We start from the raw sequence: 18,921 nt of genomic DNA, 5'->3' as shown, positions 1-18,921 counted from the left end.
GGTCAAGGAAGAGATGGGTGAAAAAGAAACAACTGAAAGAGGCCCAGTCTCCTGCAGTCCCTGTGAAGCTTGGCGGGCGAAAAGGCCGTGCGGCAAATTGTCAATCATCCACCTCGCTTCCCCTTTCGTTTCGAGGCTGCAATGAGAGACGCCTGCAAAAACTGCGGCGCGAATGGGAGCACGAGCAACAAGACACTACAGGGTAAGGCGGGCGGGCTGCAAAATGCCACGGGGACGATGGAAATAGCCATGTCTCGGCTACCTGCAGTGCGGCCATTATGCGCTCTTTCCTTCCCTCCCTCTTTTCCCTCTGCCTCCTCTCGCAGCCTCCGTATGCCTGGTCGTCCGTCCTTCTTCCCTCCCTCTCTCTTCCTGGCCTCCCGTCGGTGTCGTTGTGCTTGTCTGCCTACATGCTCACCGAGCACCCCAATTTTCCGCATCTTCACCGGTCTGCTGGGATCCCCATCTCCCGCGGACATAAGATCCGTCCCGCTACCACCCCCCTCTTTCTTCCTCGTCTGTTTGCCACCCCCGGGAGCGGGTGGGCAGTCTGAAGAAGGGAAAGATAACCTTGGCCGCATTTCCACTGGGCTGGGTGGCCTCTCCCGCCCCAAAGGGCCACGGCGGCCGGGACGGGACGAGAGACGCTGTGTCGTCTTAACCGCCCGCGGTTCGCTTGACCGGCTTCCAACGAAAGGAAACCCCGGGAGGCCGTGCGGACGGAGACGCGTTCCAACCCTTTCTCCTCTCCTATATACTCTCTCTCTCTCTCTCTCATGTCTTCCCAGGGCCCCAATTCCCGTCGCCCCTCGTGCTTCGTTTGAGGAACTTTTATTTAACCACACTTGTGATGGGGAGGGCAGTTGCGATTGACACAAGGCCACAGACCGCCTCTGCAGCCGGACATTGCTTCTTCTTCTACTTCTCCTCCTGGATGCGTTCATGTCGCGGGCGGGTAGGTAGGCACGCGGGTACGCACCTAAGGCGTCTCTATGCGAGCTCCGACGGCACCACCCGATCAGAGGGCAGGGGGGCAAGGAGGCAATACCAAGACTGATGCCCAACCAACAACCAATGTCCCCGTTCGAGCGGCCCTGCATCCGCTAGTCAGAGTGCCTGCCCTACACTCCTCGGCCTCTGAAGCATCCGAAACAACTGGCGATCAATCTCATCGCCTTCTGTTGGCTGGCAGAGGGAAGGGGGGGGGGGGGGGGTCAAAATCAAAATCAAAATCAAAACCGGCCTTCTAGACCGGTGACTTGCTGGCTGAGAAGGATGACAGGGAGGGGCCTCGCGGATCAAGAGAGGGGGGGGGGAAAGGGGGTGGTTGGAGAAAGGACCACGGTGAGGACAAGAGGGTTAGAGATTGCGAGGATTCCCGCCAGAGACTGCTCAGCAGTAACCAACGCCTTTCGGCCGAGAAGGGTAGGACCACTGGGCAGTCAACAGTTGCTTTTTTGCAAAGGCGTCCGGTCGGATCAGTTGGACGAACGGGAAAAGAGGTTGGTTTTACTAGGCAATACCACTACGGTGTATGAACCAGTTTGGTTCCAGGTTATGTACGAGGCTGGAACTGTGCAAACACTTCTCACTCAATGGACACACACAAAAGCGCCCGCCCCCTGACAGATCCGATAATCCGGCCATGATGACAATGTACACAACATCCGCCCTCTTCTAGGACCCATACAACGCAAGTCTCAGGGGTGTGACTAACAATGGAAAACAATAGTCAAGTTGCGTCCAAAAAACAAAACACATAGCGTCTTCGACACAATCCACCTCGCGGCTTCTCCTCTCATTATTACAAGTGCCGAGTCTCAACTATTCGCAATCCCCCCTTTTTGTTCATCATCAGAAGCAAAATAGGCCCCAACGATAGCGCCTTTCGTATAAACCTGTTGTACCCTTATGCTTGAAAGAAAGAAAGAAAGAAAAAGAACGCCCGGTCGTATGATTTTTCTCATGCATCAGAGAAGTAGTCGTCGTTGTACTGATGACTGGGGGGCACCGACCAGGTGTTGCCTCCGCCGACAATGTTCTCCTTAGAGCCCCAGTAGTTGGTTCGCGTCCGGCGTTCACGCTCAAACTCGGCCCATCTCTTCATGGTGATCTTACTGCTGTCAAACTCGCCCTCGTACTCGAGACCGGCCTTCTTCGTCTTCTCGCCTGCTGTCTTTCTGGTATCACCCCACGAAAAGTCGTCAAATTTCCAGAACGCGTACGTGGGAAGGACGAAATTCCAAATGGGCAGTGATACCAGGTAGATCAGCATCCACATCACGTAGGTCCAGGAGTGGGCAGTCAAGAGGATGAGCACGGCGGGGAGTCCGAGAATGAGACCTAGAAGAACCAGGGGAATGATCTGCGGAGGCGAGTGGACGATGGAGATGATGACTGGGGGTTCCGTTAGCTAAGCATCGATAAGATTTCCGTGCTACGATTACTTACCGACGTAGAAGGTGAAGGCAATGGCGGCAGGCAGGACAAGAGTTCCCATAAGCTCAATGAACACCACGAACTGCATGCTGAAGCAAAAAGTACCGCAGAGATCTCGGACGAGGACCAGTTCCATCAGATTGTGGATAGTCGAGTTGATCCAGCGACGACGCTGTGAAAGCAAAACGGCAAAGGTGTCGGGCACCGTGGTTTTGCAGACAGCTTGTGGCACAAAGATCTGCTTCCGCTTGGGGAAAGTACGAAGCATGAGGGTTGTCAGGTATCGGTCCTCGCCAAGCAACAGCAGATTTTTCTTGTGCAAGGTGTCCACGACGTTTTCAGAGTAGTGCTCGACGATATCCGGGTTTGCCAAGATAGGAACCCAGTAGTCCTGAGCTCCCTTGGGCGCCTTGATGCGGTACATGCAGAAGCAACCCGGCAAACAGGTGACACCACCAAAGACCGACTCGAAGGACTTGGCCAGGTGGTGGGAGATGAAGTACTCAAAGACTTGGATGGCAGTAACCCAGCTGTCGCGCTTATTCGCAATCTTGGTCTCACCGCAGAGACCCATGATTTCGGGGTCCTTGACCATGGCCGAGACCATGTGCGTCAGACTGTCAGGGAAAACCTTGGTATCGGCGTCGACCATGAGCACGATTTCGTAGAAGTCGGGGGATATACCGGTGACCTTCCAGAGACCGTTGAACATCTCGTACTCGAGCTCCGTCATGCGCTCATCGAACATGACCTTCTGGAGGAAAGACATGAGGATGATCTGACTGTCACGCTTACCACGGTTGCCGGGTTTCGACTTGGTTGCCTCATCTGGCGTACCGCACTTGACTACGAGTAGAACAGGAACCCTTTGCTGCTTCTCGAGCGGAATGGCAGACTTGGCGCCGTAGTCGTAGAAACCAGAGTAGACCTTGGCCATGTTGTGTCGTTTGGAACCGCTGGCAACTGCCACGTAGGAGAACGGCTCAACCTCCTCGGGGGGGATGGTGTGGTCTTTCATCATCGCCAAGCAGTAATCCGGGGTGGACATATTTTCTCCCTTGCCCTTGATGATGCCGTCGCAGATAATGACGACGACCTTGTGACTGTTGGGGTAATCTGTCATGGCGATGGAGTCGAGCGTGGTCCGGATACCTAGCTCTCCTTCAGAGTAAGCGGTGACGAGGCACATCGTATGGGCAAGTGGGAATCCAAACGGCATCCAGTCGGCCGGCGGTTGAGGAACGACGGCCTCGTGAATGAACCCAGCCGGTCCTGGGCCCTCGGTCGGACTGACGTTACTTGTATAGGGATCTGACTGAATGAAGTTGGACCGGCTGTCGTTGCCCTGGCGGTACATGTTGTTGGGATGCAGCATGTTGCTGCCGGCACCCGAACTGGCCATGGTGGTAGGCATCCGCTTCCCACCGATGAGCGGCGCCGCGTTCGCTCCGTAAACAGTAGAGAAACGAGAAGTCGTAGGCAGGAAGGAGCTCTGACGCTTGCTGGTGCGGTCGGAAGATCCGTTGACGCTGCTTCCGATATCACCAGGCAGCCTTGGGGGTGCCCGGTAAATGTCCTCAGACCAGTCCTCGATTTGACGGTTGCGCTTACGCTTGTCTCCAGACTGAGACGTCTTGGAGGCAGCGTAAGTTCGGCTGATGAACCACTGGAAGAAGACGGCAAGGAAGAACCTCGTCAACACCACGGCCAGAATAAGGACGAGGGAGCAATAGAGGACGACCTGGGAAGCGATGCAGCCGACAGTGTCGGTGTCGACGGATCCGACCTTGATGATCTCCTCGAAACACTCGGCCATCTGCTTGTCTGACGAACCCTGGAAGGCTCTGGTGACGTCGCGTCCACGAATAGCCTGGTTGACGGCCGAGTTCCTGTCTCTGAGCTCATTGAAGCGAGCGGGCACCTTTACCTGGGTAGTGTTGAACCAGTTGAGCAAGTCAAGGTCCAGAACAGTGCCCGAGTACACAATGAGGTTGCGGGAGCTGTTCTTGATGTCATTCCAAGAAAAGTAGACGTCGGCAGCGCCGTGCAAGTCCAGGTAGAAGGTATCACGACTCTTACGCGTGGTATGGCAGGCCCATCCGAGGTAGTAGGGAATCGTCAGGTTGGGCTTCGAAGAGCCGTCTTGGTTGAAGACGGTGCAAGGGAAGTACCATGCCAGGTTACCATCACTGTCAGTCGGGACATCCGAATTTTCGGCGAGCGTGATGAGGTTCTTGCACCGGCCATTGACGTTTTGGAACAGGAAGCTGCCGTCCTTTCCGCCGTTCTTCTCGGGCAAGTCGTACAAGACGTTGGCACCTTGAGTCCTGTTGATCATGGGAACACCCTCAGCTGGGGGGTGGCTAGAGCCAGACAGGTCGTAAGCGGTTCCGTGGAAAATCATGTATCCCTCAGACACATCGTTGACCCGGAGACGGAGGGGAGGAGCTCCGCACACCGCTTGAGTGAAGCCGAACGTGATGAAACCGACAAACCCCATGATGAGCAGGATGATGCTGATCAGGCCCATCTTCTCCCTCCAGGCTCGTTGTTGGGCCTTGGACGCCATGCCGCAGCATTTCAGCAGGAAGTTTGGCATCCAGAACGTGATGATTGCACAGTAGACGTTCCAGAAGCTCGGCGGGCGAATCTGTTCGATCTGCTGCTTCCGCTTGCCATTCTTACTGAGCTTGCCGGACTTGTGGCGGCTCACACGCTTCGACTTGGCTCGGGTCGGGACTTTCTTTTCTTCTCGGCTGTTCTCCCTGCTGTTACTTGCCCGAGGCGGCGAGGCGTCCGAGTAGTTGTCGTTCGTCTGCGAGCGCCCAGAAACGTCTGTGGTACCTTCAATGTCCTCGACTATCGGGTCGTTTCCGGTAGCCGAGGGCAGAACGTTCATGTTGGCGGCATGTTGACGGTAATAGTAGTTAGGATGGTCCTTGTCGATTCTGCGTCGCTCTGGTCGGATCAAACTTCGCTTTCTCTGGAAGGGCTCGTCGGCGGCGGCGGGTCCTGCAACGGGCGGATCGTAGGTCGGGGATAAAGGTTGGTTCTCTGTGTTGATATTAGGCGAGGGGATCGTCTCTGGGAAAGAGGTGGCAGAGTGCCCACGTCGGTGTTGAGGTCGCCCTCCTACGGGATAGTAACCATCGGCGTCAACATCGCCAGGACGGGTGCGTCGCGACGGCGAGTTTCTGTGCGGTCTTCTATTCTCTAGAGGAGAGCTCGCCCCTGGCCGTTCGGGGAGAGACATGGTCCTGAGAGGAATCACACGTCAGTCTTGGTTCCACTGCGAGTTGAAGTGTGCGGCATCCAGTGACAGGAGAGGAAGGGAAACTTCACCCTTTCCGCAGGTGAGCTTTGCTCGATCTGTCACAAGTGTAAACAAGAGACAGACAGTTTCGGGCTCGATTCGCAAGGGAGGGAGGTTCAAAGCAGGATGCTGGAAGGTAGTGAAATACCGGTGTTGGAGGGAAGTGAAGCCAGGAAACCACAACGGCAGCGGAAAGACGACAGGCTGTTGCAGGTCGTTTGGCAGGAGGCCATACTCACAGGAGTTGTTATTGGGAGGAAAGCACCTCCGGGCTGGATTTGTGGACTGTGCAGGCCTACGCACCCCTGTCGACAGCGGGGGTTGTTCCTTAGGAGACCGCGAATCAATGAGAGAGGTGGGCAGCCGTGTTCTGTTTCTGCGCCAGCAAATCCACGTTGCGGTGCAGGCGTGACAACAATGCAAGCAGGGAAGCCGCCTGAAGAAGGCCTTGCTCTCTTGCTCTTTTCGAGCAAGGAGTGACTGCGACTCGCTGTTTGATTCTCTGTGCTTGCGTGATGCCGCAACTCAAACCTGCCCTGGATGGTCGGGCAACCCCAGTTTAGATCTTGTAACTTTGGTCGAGACCTCAAGCGATGAACGGGCCAACGAGCGTTCCCGGGTTCTCCTTTTCTTGTTTTTAACTTTGTCTCCCTGTACTCTGAAAATGCCGTCTTCTCCCCCTGTCGAATTTCGAAGAGGTTGTTGTTTTTTGTCGCTTCTAAGTACCTAGGCAGATGTGCACGGCTTCTGCGAGCCTATTTGGTTCCCTGTACAACTTGGCACCAGGGTGTCGCGAGTCGTCTCAAGGAACACGGATGGATGGGTGGACGCAAGACGATATGCAACCTGAATTGAGACGATGAGTACGGACGAGGTGGGCGGACGAAGGTCGCGGCGCAAGTGCAGACACCTGGGTTTCAAAATGACGCCGAGAACGACGGGCGGATGGGAAGTCTGTAGACAGTGTTGGGAAACGACGATGCAAGGCAAATGTAGCCTAGGAACCACACGAATGTTTCGGTTATCGAGTGTACTTGGGCTAATTGTGCGCGACCTGGGAGGGGGGTTTGAGATGCCAAGGTACGACAAGGCGAGTGCAACGCCGGTTGAGCGCGTGATGGATGGGTTGAGCGATGGAGCCGGTAAACTGGCGCGATCGTGCGCACAGCTTGTGTGTTCTTCCCGGGAACGACTGTCGGTGCCACTGACTGACTGATATCGCCAAAAATCTGCAATGAGAGGGGGGAGGCGGTTCGATTGTTGGGAATGGCGCCGAGATGCCGATTTGTAGAGACGAGAGCAGCAGTGGGAAACGAGAGTCAGTCGGCTCTCGCGAAAGCCAAGAGGGCGGAAAGCAAAGAAGAAGTGGAAAGAAGGAACGCGCGAGAGAGAATGCGCCGCGGTAAATGGGTCGATATGTCTGAGGGGCGGCCAACTACCTACCTAGGTACTTGGCTTTCCTTGCTTCCCTTTGCTAGGGAGGCGGATGGTATGGACACAGAGAATTATTGCTTTGGAACAGAGTACGGATACCAGCCAGGACGAGGGAGGTTGCAGTGCAGAAAAGGGGAAGAGAGAGTCCGGCGTTGTAACCGTTCGACTTGTTCGCTAGCCTGTATAGAGTAGCTCTTCTTTTGCCTAAGGGGGGGGGGGGGGGGGGGGGCAAAACAGCTGCACTTCCTCCAAGGAAAGGAGTACCAAGGTAGGTACCGTCCGTCCCATTTCCATTCCCAACCACCAACCACCACCGCCCGGCCACCCTCGCCTCATCCATTCTCGTATTGCTGTCATCGCCGCGTTGCCAGCTGGATCCCGTTTTGTCGATGCTACCTACTCGATTCTACCGGCCCTCTCGTTGCCTTTTCTCCCTTTTGTATTTTTATTTTTCCCCCTTGCCGTCTGATCCTGAGGAAAGCAAAGCAGGATACGAACGAATAAAAAGACGCGCACTCACTATACGACATACCGTACGAGAATCCGCTTCGACTGCTTTCGATGGGTAACGAAAGGAAGGCTAAGAATAAAGTAGGTTGGACCTGCTGGGTACCTCAATCAAGGAACAGGGGGTGACTCATGTGGGAGACTCCATCGGCCTTATTTGTAAGTTATTCCCTGCTCGTGGACCCACAGCAAAGTACCGCAAGTGTACCCTGACCTCACCTGGACAGTTGTGTATCCCTACGGACACCAACAACCGAAACGTCGCTCTGGCATGCCAATGACCGCACTCTTTAATCATGAATGTATTGATGGGGGTATCCGCCCCCCTCCCTAACGCAATCGCCCGTTTCACGCGTTTCTCTTGTTTGGCGTTGACAAAAACATAATTCGGTTCTGCGTCTTCTGCTCCGTCATGCAAAGGGTATCCAGTGTGGAAGAGCATGGTATAATATCAAAGGCGGGACTCCATACGAATGAGGAACACACCCACCCATTCACAGCCCATCAACCGGGCCCCCGCTCGTACCTTACCCACCACATACGTATATACCGGTCGGTAGTCTAAGCCAGATCAGCATGCAGAAACCATGGTTACTATTTCCGCCCCTGTTGCCCAGCCGACCAGCCGACCAGCCGACCTTTGAGGCATTCGAAATATCCACCTTAGCCTGGCCTGTGCTGTGCTGAACGGCGCCCGAGCTTACGAATGGGCTATGTCGTCGTGAGAGGAAAGATGCGATGGCGACGGGAAGAACGCGCAACTTGATTGCTTGCCGGCCCTTGTAAGTAGTGCATTGGCCCAGGATATCTCGTTATATCTATCCCGGCGCTGTAGGCCGGCATTTGTTGGGCATTTGTTCTTCGACTATTACGGACTTTATGCAATCCAATGTCCCAACTAGCCACACCAACTACCCCATAGCTCCTACGGATCCAGTCTGCTTTGCCTCCGTACGCGAAACTCAACTGTGGAGGGCAAGCTTTTCTTTACCTCGTCCAGCAGTATTCTAGGTCATCGTTGCTGGGATGGTTTTTAACCCCCAGAAGAGATATCCACGTGGTACCCATGGTCAAAGCATCGATGTAGTACCCGCGTCTCGAGGGGGCACAAGAAATCAGCCTGGGAATGTTTCCTCTCCATCAACACACGGCATAGCTGACCCTTCCGCCTATCCCATTTCGCGGTATCCTGGCATCCCTTGTTGTCACCACCAGATGAAGGTGCTGTCACGCCGCTTCGGGCGATCTCATCTGAGGTCGGGGCACGCGCGCCTATCCTGATCAGTTCGCTCCTAACACAACATGCCGGATTTGCGGCTGTCACTGTTGTTGTCAACCGCTTTCGCCAAAGGCATGCTCGGTTTCTTGCAGCCCTTGCAGCCCCCGCTGGGAATGAACACTCTGTCTTGGCTCTTCAGTGAAGCGTCCACTCGAGCCCTGTGCCGTTATCGAGAAACCCACAAGTGGCCAACCGCACGTTTCTCCTGATATTATCTGCGTTTCCTCGTCCCACTCGCATCGGCTAGCTTCCGAGGTTCCAAGCTTGCTTTCCAGGTTTGTAGCGAACAGATGGGCCTAAAAAATAAAAACAAGTGAACTATATTCGTGCCGCTGGATCGTGGGGAAATCCTTCCTTTTCGCTGCCTCATGAGTTGATTCTCGCAGATCTTGAGTAGATCCTCTAGTAGCTTGCAGTGACTTGCCGATCAACCGAGGGTGGTGTTATCTGACGATGCCCCACCTCGTGATTACGACAATGAGCCGTCTTCAGCAGGAACTGTGTACATAGTATGTATCGTTTCGGTGAACCATCGGACGAAAATTCATCTAATCAATCTGACGGCAGTGAATCGGCCGAAGGCTGATACGGCGGCTAGCATTAACTTCGTGTCTCATCTCAAAACATGGCGCCTTGCCCAGTGTACTGACAAACCACCCTCATTGAGGTGAAGTGCTCTGCGCTGATTCTCAGTTGAGACCCTATCGAATCGGCACCGAAATTCGATTCTGTGTCAGTTAAATGATGTTGTGTTCTCTGATAGCGTACGTTGTTCGGCACTTGTACACGCTACTTACGATCATGGTGAATGATAATGTCGCGGGAGAGTATGTACCAAGCCTAGGATCCTCAGCATGCCGAAAATCGCCATATGAGGCCAGATTACCGTAAGGATGGTCATTGGGTCGAGATGCAGAACAACGGCTTATCCGCCTTGGAGTTGTGAAGGACGGCCTCATTGTAGCTTCCGTATACCTTACCATGCCGAAGTGCGGTTTTGTCCAACGATAGGCCGCGCAGCAGAAGAGCGTCAGGGCAGAAGAAATGTTTGAGCCTGCAAAAAATGCCAACCCAAAGCTAGCGATGCTAGCTCATCTTGAAGAGCTGTGGGCGTCGGGTGGTCAACACCGATTTGGAGACGATGGGGGGTGGAAGTAGGGAGAAAAGACGTTCCACATCCAGTTATACGAGATGTCCAGTCCGGTTCGGGAGGTGAGCAGTCATTACGGCGAATCCCTCGCAAAGAGTACGGTGGGCTCGGCACCATTTTGAGTAGAGAAATTCCATGAACGGATTCGCACATGGCGCCAGAAACAAAGAGAGACCTTGGAAATGCTTCGTTCTAGCACGCCCGTTGCCTGCTGTCGAGATGTGCGGCTGTGTAATCCGCTCAGTGACGGCGACTTCATACAAATATGCACCAGGAAGCGGAACCAGTACCAAGGTTCCGGTGTCCCCCAATTTCCAGGCTCAACATGCATCCAGCCGTCTGGCTGCATGGTACATATCATGCGGGGTACAGTCAAGCCAAAAATGATTGCGACCGAAGGCTGCACTGGTTGCAGTCGCACTCTGTACGGATAGGTGTAAACTAGCAGCGGCGATCCGCAATGTTCGCCCCGGCCCACTGCCTTCAAACGCTGGACCCTCGGACTGATCGAGGATCGTGAGGGCGCCCGAGCCTAAGAGTCAGAGGCGCAGCGAGGTTTCGACAAGACCTCGGAATGATTCGACGTACGACGGTATGCTTTCGACGTCGGACCACACTGAGCGGTGCAATATGCGCAAGGCTGCCCAGCAGTACAGCGCCATAATCCGCCGCCGGGAGATAGGTGGGTGAGGGTCTTAGGCCAACGTTGAAAAGGGGTCGGCTCGGTTGACTTGGCAATTCAAACAGTGGGCCCGGCGGTATTGGTCCACTGTAACTTGTCCGGTGCGTGTGCGATAACGAGCACGGTCAGTCAGTCATCCATGCCCTGCATACGACTTTGCAGTACCTGGCGACAGTAACGTGCTGAATGCCTCACATGACGAGCAAAACCCGCAGCACCCGCTTTTCTCGGTGAGTCCTCCGTTTCCAAACACATCCTCGATTTTATATACGAAGTGGCTGAGTGGATGGAGATGACGACAGACTCGAATGGAGGCGTGCCTAGCGTCGAGGCCGGCTGAGGTGCAGTACGTATCCAAGGCGGCCTCTCCTTGAACTTTCGTTGTTGTTGTTTTTGTTCTTCTTTTTCGCAGAGTTCCACTGATGCCTCGGCGGCGCAGCCATTTGTGTGCTCGTTGGAATTCTCATCTTCTGCTCATGTGACCCTCCCCCTTTCGCTTCTCCTATTCAGTCTGCTCGCTTCTCTATTTCCAATAGCGGCTGCAGGGTCGTATGGTGGCACCATTTTTTAGACCCCAGCCTTCGCCGATTTGGCCATCGGACCCACGTTGGGGCGCTGGGGCTGATCAGAATCCACTTGAATCTTTATGGAACGGCGGAGACGACGGTGAAGCTGGATATTTGTACCCTCATAAGTGGAAGGCCATGCGCCTACGGAGTACTATCGACAATGCAGCGCCGCTCGGCTCTTTTGTGTGTTGCAATCAAGTAGAACATGCGCCCTCGAGCTGGATTTCTTTCCTTGACAATCACCATCGATCTCGAATCAACATCACTTAGACTTGCTTGACAGGAGAGCCGGGCGAGAGGGAAGTTTCGAAACGAACACGGGAAGTACGGATGCCGGCGTTTTCCCCTAGCATTCTATCCGGAGCTAGATGCTAACAGTGGGTTCTCGAACTTCACTTCTTTTCTCTTGCGGGGAACGTGTCGGGTTCGTTTTCTTCTTTTGGTCAGGCATCGATACCCTGAAGTCCCTTCTTTTGCGCTCTCTTTTGCACAGGGCTGCGCCGCGGGGAAAGTCAGCGCACCCCGGCAAAGCCGCTGGGAAGTCCAAATACTCCAAGTGAGAACAAGGGTCTCCGAGACGCGAATCTTTGCAACGCGCATAGTTGTACTTCGCACCTCTGATGTCCCGGTAAATTCCCGAAAGGGGCTGAAGTGTGCCGGTATGAATTGGACGGGTGAGGCGAATACCGGTACCAGGCCGAGGGTTAGACACCTCCACCTACCCTCGGTTCGGGGTGAAACGAACATCATTACTGCTTCATTAGCCAACGAGTGGAGAGCCTACAATAAAGAGTGCCTGGTGAGTGCGTAAAGGGATGAGGTCAACCGGACACCAGGTGCCTACCCGCCTCGGCCGTCAATGTCTGACATCCGTCCCCGGGGGGTGATTTGGTACAACGTTGGAGGGCGTCCCGCCTCATCGGCGAACGGGTTTGACATGTAGTTGGCGCGTTCCAGCTCTCTCTCGCCGAGGGTCCAAGGGTCTCTGTTGAATGACACTGGCTCTACGGAGAGGCGGTGACCCAAGGTGACATGACAGCGTTGCGGTGCTGTGACACGAGGTTGACAGAGGCACGGCGACTGGCCGAGCCAGTCTGGGGGAGTGCGATGTGGTGGAGTTCCGTTCGGGTCTGCCGTCTGTGTGTATCGACCAAGCAATTGTGGTGGTGGCTGCGGGTGTTTGACGATGGCCAGCGGAGGGGTAAGATAACCGACACATGCCCCGCTCGGCCGTGGGCAATATTGGAGGTGCCGTGATATACGGTAGTCAGGTAAGGAGAAGCAGAAAGGAATGCGAGGGAGATGCCTTCCCACCACGCATATGTTGTGGCAAGAGCAACCGATGAAAGGCAGATTACGAATACCATGTATCTGAGCGAGCAGGTAGGTACCTACCTAATACACACTAACCCAGACACCAAGGTAGGTAGGTAGGTAGGTAGGTGCTATGTAGGTCGGTTCCACGCAGCCCAGAGAAATACGTACTTTGCTATTCCTTTTGTTTCCTTCCTTTCGATGCGCTTGCAGGCCGCACTGTGCATCTGCGTCTGCATCTGCAGTAGCTGCACGCAGGACACAGACAACACGGGGCAGGTTGCATTGGATGGCATCATTCGTACAGCCAGCCGGCCAAGGGGTACGTACGAATACCTTCCAATTGTATGCACACTTGGGTAGGCAATTTACCTCCGTATCCGATCATCACCAACCACCTTCATTACAACGGAACCAGCTTTCCATGGTCGCCCACCATGGAGCACAAAGTCGGACGGCCCTTCAAAGCCCAGTGAATGGCAGGGAACGACCATTCGAGACACCTTTTCTTTGCCTACCACAACGGACCGAAGTCTCGTGTCATTCACTGTAAATCCATGGTAATTCAACGAGGGGCAATCCCCCATCCGAACCTGTCCGAGACGCTCCCTCGACGCCCAGTCGACGCCATCCAAATCCGATCTGCAGCGCTTCGGGCAACGAGCGCCAGTCCAATCACATTACCGCGGTCGTTGTACCTTGCCACGGGGCTTTCGGACTTTTACGTATACAACAAACAGCAAGATACGTAGGTAGGTAGGTAGGTTGGTGCGCGAGTCGCTGCCAAGTGCCACGTTGGGAGGTGAGTACCTATTGTAATTGTGCCCGAAGCCACGAAATGGCCTCTTGGTTCCTTCTTCAGCCAAAGTGACCCAGACTCCAGCAACCTTCAGCTCCGAATCCTTCCAGCTCCAGCTCCAGCTCCAGCTGCGACGGGTCCGACAGCTTGGCACCTTTGTTGCTGACTGCTTCGCTCGTGCCTGTGTACCGGTATTGTTCCTGTGTCGCATTCGCCTTTCCTTTATTTTTCATAATTTCTTTTTCCTTCCGGCAAGCCTACCGTATTCACCTTTCTCCTCAATCCCTAGCTAGACCAGCATCTTGTTTTCTCCTGCACTGCCCTTGACAATCCGACCTTCTCTCTTTCGTTGGTCGACCTCCTCATCCCTGCCTGCACTGCATCCCTTTGGCCGTATTCCCCGGCCGCTCCGGACCCTTTCTCCCACTCGAAGCAAATTGGCTATGAGGAAGAAGAGCCCTGTGCTGAGTGAAGGCTCTCTCCTCACGTCCGAGTTGCTGCAAGAAAGTCGACGGTGCCGGCCTAACAAGATCCAGCACTGAACTACATACATTACATCGCACTACTTACCCCACTGACATCTCTAAATTTCCAATTTCCGTTTTTGCCTGCTCAACTTCTCTTTTCCACCTTGTCCGTTTCCCCACCTGTACTTCTCCCGATTTGGACTGGCCGTCAACCGTCGTCCATCCAGACGAAATCACCATCCAGGGAGGTCAACTCGCAACGGTCTTCGAGATACCTTACCTCGAGCTGACATGCCTACCGTACTGTACGTATGTATCCTTCTTCCCTTTCTCCTTTCGGGGCCTTGTTCTGTGTCATAACTATGGTACCTGTCTATTCCTGTCCCCTTCGTGGTCCCTCCGACTTTGCCGCCCTGTCAACGGCCAGGTCGGGGCTTGTTTGTCAGCCGGCCCCTTCCTCCTTCGAAGACAAGCCCCTCGCCCCTGGGCGCAAGTGTCCCCTCTAGTTCCTAGGAGCTGGTGTGCAGAAGTAAGCGCACCCCCTAGCAAGGCACCAGTCGAGCATGCCATCCAGACTGGGCGAGCCAACCCGAGCAGGGCCCTGGTCTGTTGCGGTGCTGTGCCAAAGAGCTAGGCTGCCCTGTATGCATCATGTATGGGGCAGTGTGGGTGGACGAGAGTGGGTGGGGGGTGGGTGAGGCACAGGTGGGCTGGTTCTTGGGAGCTTCTCTGGCGTGCTGCGCTGGTGTGCCCGGGTGCTGCTGCTGCTGCTGCTGCCGCCGCCGCCGCCGCCTTCGGGGCTCTCTGGCTCTTCTGCCCGCTCAGCTTACTCACTGTTCCCTGTTCCCTGTTCCCTGCTCCTTGCTCCTTGCTCCTGCCCGCTCTGGTGCTGTCTGTCTCTCCTCGTCTCCCAGGCTCTCCCCGTATTTGACTTACATAACAAGTCAAGCATGCCACGCACCACGCATTGTGCTGCCAAGGGCCCATTTCCAAAACCTCAACTCCATGTCTACAAGTATTCAGCTTGATCAATAACTCATACATGCCGGTGCTTTACTGTTTGTCCTGGAACTTCTCACACTGACCCGGCTTCTTTCCCTTCTTCCAGTTTCTAGTTCATCCATCCACGCACTGCATCAGCCAGTTTCTTGCACAATTCCGTCACCCGTTTCGTTTGGCACTCTGGACAAGGCCCTATCCGCCAAACCATCATCCTCTTCTCTCCTGTCCTGCCTCACTCGCTGTCGACAGGCGTACCTCAAAGAAACATCTGGCGCGAGGTATCCGATCCTTTGCATGCTGACAGCAAGCTTTGCGCCTCAATAAGAGACTGTTCCTCCAGCCTTGGGCAACAATCAAGCTACGTCCCCTGTCAAACCAGCCTCCAATCAAAAGTGCCTGGTAGAAGGAAGCATTCAACCCATCAACCCTTCATTTCTTTACGGCTTCAATGGCGGCTGCGACGGCTTCGACGCCGCCCGTAATATCTCCAACTGCAGGTCCAAACCGCCTTCGAAAGCACATATCCCCCGAGCAGCTGACCATGGGCGATGATGCGGGCCGCAAACCGCTGTCAGCAAGAATTCGGGACGCTCCTGCCTCCCCAGTCAGAGTAAACTTTCAGGCCGACAACTGGGCCCAGCCTTCGAATGCGAATATTGAATCGGCGCAGCCCTACCGGGCAGAATTTTCTACGGCCGATCGCTCCCAAGAACGAAATGCCCCGACCCATTCCCAGCAGTCCGCTGGACGAGAAATGCTCCCCCCTCTCAAGACTTCGTCCTCCTACACTGCCGAACCCAACCTTCTGAGTCCTGCGAATTCGCTTTCGCCCACTAAAAGCGGCCGCGAGCAAGCTCCCCGGCCGATACAGGAAATACAAGGGTCGGATAGCTTCAGCGCCCACAGCCCATCTCGAGTGCAAGATGGTAACCGCCATAGTCGAGAGTCGGGCACCAGCGATTCCAGCAACGCCCAACAACAAGCATCGGCAGAATCGTCTGCGACGACGAGTGCAAGCTCCGTTTCCGGTGGCCTTAATGAGTCGGCCGAGTACAAGGACGATGAGTCTCCCGAGAGCTCCGTCGTCGACAGCAACATGCCAGAGAACCACTCCGTTCCCATGTTCCAGTATTACCACCACCAAGAGTATCCTCCACCCGTGTCAAGTGTTCCTCAAGAGCTTGATGCCCGTCGGTCATCCTCGAACCCCAGCCTGAATGCTGACGGAACTTCCGTCAACCGTCACTTAACACCTACTGGGTTCACCAGGAGAAGCTCGATGCCGCGGCCGTCGTCGGCCTACTCGGCAATCTCGGATTATACACCGAGAGGGCGCTCACCGGGTCTGATGTCTGGGGGATCCCATTTGCGCAGCCCGTCCGGTGCTCGCAGGTCTCCAGAAACTAGGCCGGCTTCATATGCAGAGCTGTTGAATGTGCCATACCCGCAACCCGCACCAGCTCCCATTAGCTTCGACAACAACCAGCTAAGGAATGCTGTTGGCAACAATGCATCGCTCCTTGGTGCGCAGAAGACTCTTGAGATGTATCGCCAGAACGTGAAGAAGACCAACGACTTCTCCATCCAGTACTCCTTTGCCGTCTTCCTCATCTCCACTGCACAGGATCAAGGCCTCGACCCTAGCGAAGCAGCACCGCGCAAGGGAAGCCCGAACCCCAAGGACGCCTCGACGTCGACTCCCTCTGACCTCCTCCGGGAAGCGAAGGGTATTCTTCAGAAGCTTGCTAGTGGCGGGTACCCCTTTGCCCAATACTACCTCGCCGATGGATATGCCTCTGGTCTGTTTAGTAAGGGAAAGGAGGACTACAACCAGGCATTCCCTCTCTTCGTCCTCGCCGCAAAGCATGGTCATGCTGAGTCCGCGTACCGTACTGCACTATGCTACGAGTTCGGATGGGGATGCCGCAAGGACCCTGCGAAGGCAGTCCAATTTTTGCGCATGTCTGCATCGAAGCGTCACCCTGGCGCCATGTCCCGGCTTGGCAAGGCTTGTCTTTCAGGCGACTTAGGCGAGAAGCGATACCGCGAAGGTATCAAGTGGATGAAACTGGCCGCCGAGGCGGCCGACTCCGTCTACAGCGCAGCCCCCTACCAGTTGGGGTGCTTGTATGAGACAGGATACGGCGATGACATTTTCAAGGACGAGGTCTATGCAGCGGAGTTGTTCACCGCCGCGGCAGAGCTAGGCCATCCCGAAGCCAACTTCCGCATGGGAGAGGCATACGAACACGGCAAGCTCAGCTGTCCTCGGGATCCCGCGCTGAGTGTGCACTTTTACACAGGTGCCGCTGAGCGTGGGCACGCTGGAGCCATGATGGGACTTTGTGCATGGTATATGGTTGGTGCTGAGCCAATACTGGAGAAAGATGAGGAGGAGGCCTACGAATGGGCGCGCCGTTCGGCGGAGATGGGTATGTTGACGCTCGCTCCACACAGGATGCGTAGGAGGAAGATTCTAACGTCTGGTTTCTAGGATACGTCAAGGCGCAATACGCCGTAGGCTACTTCACGGAAATGGGCATCGGCTGCCGGCGCGACATGCTCGAGGCCAACGTTTGGTACGTCAAGGCAGCCGATGCAGGCGACGAGCGTGCGAAACAGCGGCTGGCTATCATCCAGGCGGCTGTTAGCGGTGGCACACCTATGGAAGTCGCACCGCCTCGCGGCGGGAAGATTAAGAAAAGCGGCGATGACAAGGACTGCGTAGTGATGTGAGAGGACACATTGAGGAGCATCGACAAGGGTGCATTTCACAACACCGGCGTTAGGTACGAGGGCAGGAAACCCCAAGCTTCACTAATGATTGAGAGAGGCGCCTCATTCCCGGAGATATCCCGAGGCATAGCTTTTTGTCGACGACGTTGCTTCGACTGTTGGATAGCTGACGAGAATTGCGCCTTTTGGCATATTTTCGCCTTTTTTTTCTTCTTTTCTTTTCTTCACACCACACAGCATCTACGAAAAGGGGACGAGATTTCTCAGGCGGGCTTGATGGATGAGGAGCCAATGCGGAGAGGAAACCTAATGACGGATTAGGCTTGTTTGTTTTGGACCAAAGACTCTTCATCTCTCACACCCCACCGCATTTTCTGTCCTGTTGTTCGTGTTTCCTGGTGTGTTTTTTTCTTCAATCTTCATTCCCTTTCCAAGGAGGGGGGTTTTCATGAAATTGCATTTGCGTGGCATGGGGATTCGGGCAACACACACAGATGATGCATGACCCAAGCATGGTCAGGACTGCTGACAAGCTGTGTGCCCCGGTTTTCGTTGCGAAAAGGGCGTTTGGAGAGGGGGCCACATTGTGATACAGACAAACAGACAGCTCGGGCGGGCATGTACATGCCTGACTAGGCATTAAAATGAGCCTGTACATACGAGATACCATAACCCCCTGTCTCAGACAGATGTCTTGGAGGCCACTTGGTTTCGTCTTGATTTCATGGCGGCGATGATAATGTTGATGGTTCTAAAACACTCAGTTCCGGGTCCAGTCAAGTCCTTTGATTCGATGCGCGTGTTGTGTGGGAGTTCGGGCCGTTGGGTGTCTCGTTCGCCGCGGTTTGAGACGAGTTTGTCCAAGCAAAAAGAAAATTACGGCGTGGGCGTTGTCGTGTTCGTCTGTAGTTGAATCGGTTGACACCATGCACACACATCTGCGGAAGCGTGACTCAAGAAGCCGGGTCAAGTTTCGGGGGTTGGGGGGTTGGTTTTCACCCCTTCTGCGGAGCGCGTAGAAATTTCCATGTCTTTGGTTGTCTTTCTTCCGTCAAGACATGACGTGTGAAGACCGAGAAACGACCGACGGAAGCGGTTCTGAAAGGGAAAAGGGACGACGAGTCATGGAGATAGAAGGAGGGGGAGCATCAGACGGTGCGGCTCCGGGCAGCGTGGGGCGTTCCAACGCCGACGCATGAGAAACAGTTGCGGGAAAGCTGGCGAGAGGAG

The 18,921-nt window shown here is 54.9% G+C and overlaps 3 protein-coding genes across 3 annotated transcripts; 1 reads left to right on the top strand and 2 right to left on the bottom strand.

The window, feature by feature from the left end:
* Window positions 1-1,963: 1,963 nt before the first annotated feature.
* LY79DRAFT_503328 (chitin synthase) lies at window positions 1,964-5,692 on the bottom strand (the record flags this gene model as incomplete). Its single annotated transcript, XM_060553389.1, has 2 exons — window positions 1,964-2,397; window positions 2,452-5,692. 2 exons carry the CDS (start codon window positions 5,690-5,692, stop codon window positions 1,964-1,966), a joined length of 3,675 nt encoding a protein of 1,224 aa, XP_060420618.1.
* Window positions 5,693-12,250: 6,558 nt separating this feature from the next.
* LY79DRAFT_7866 (uncharacterized protein) lies at window positions 12,251-12,855 on the bottom strand. The gene has a single exon (XM_060565122.1). The coding sequence runs from the start codon at window positions 12,738-12,740 to the stop codon at window positions 12,378-12,380; it is 363 nt and encodes a 120-aa protein (XP_060420617.1). The 5' UTR covers window positions 12,741-12,855; the 3' UTR covers window positions 12,251-12,377.
* A 2,641-nt stretch (window positions 12,856-15,496) lies between these two features.
* LY79DRAFT_503973 (uncharacterized protein) lies at window positions 15,497-17,691 on the top strand (the record flags this gene model as incomplete). Its single annotated transcript, XM_060553462.1, has 2 exons — window positions 15,497-17,387; window positions 17,450-17,691. 2 exons carry the CDS (start codon window positions 15,497-15,499, stop codon window positions 17,689-17,691), a joined length of 2,133 nt encoding a protein of 710 aa, XP_060420616.1.
* Window positions 17,692-18,921: the final 1,230 nt, after the last annotated feature.

Source organism: Colletotrichum navitas (assembly GCF_030913465.1).
Source record: "Colletotrichum navitas strain CBS 125086 chromosome Unknown LY79scaffold_1, whole genome shotgun sequence".
NCBI classification, from domain to species: domain Eukaryota; kingdom Fungi; phylum Ascomycota; class Sordariomycetes; order Glomerellales; family Glomerellaceae; genus Colletotrichum; species Colletotrichum navitas.
Note: the sequence above shows the minus strand (reverse complement) of the source record. Positions and strands in the feature narration are given on the sequence as shown.

Excerpts from the sequence above, each read along its gene's own strand:
- LY79DRAFT_7866 (XM_060565122.1), bottom strand. The coding sequence starts at position 12,740 with ATGGTATTCGTAATCTGCCTTTCATCGGTTGCTCTTGCCACAACATAT.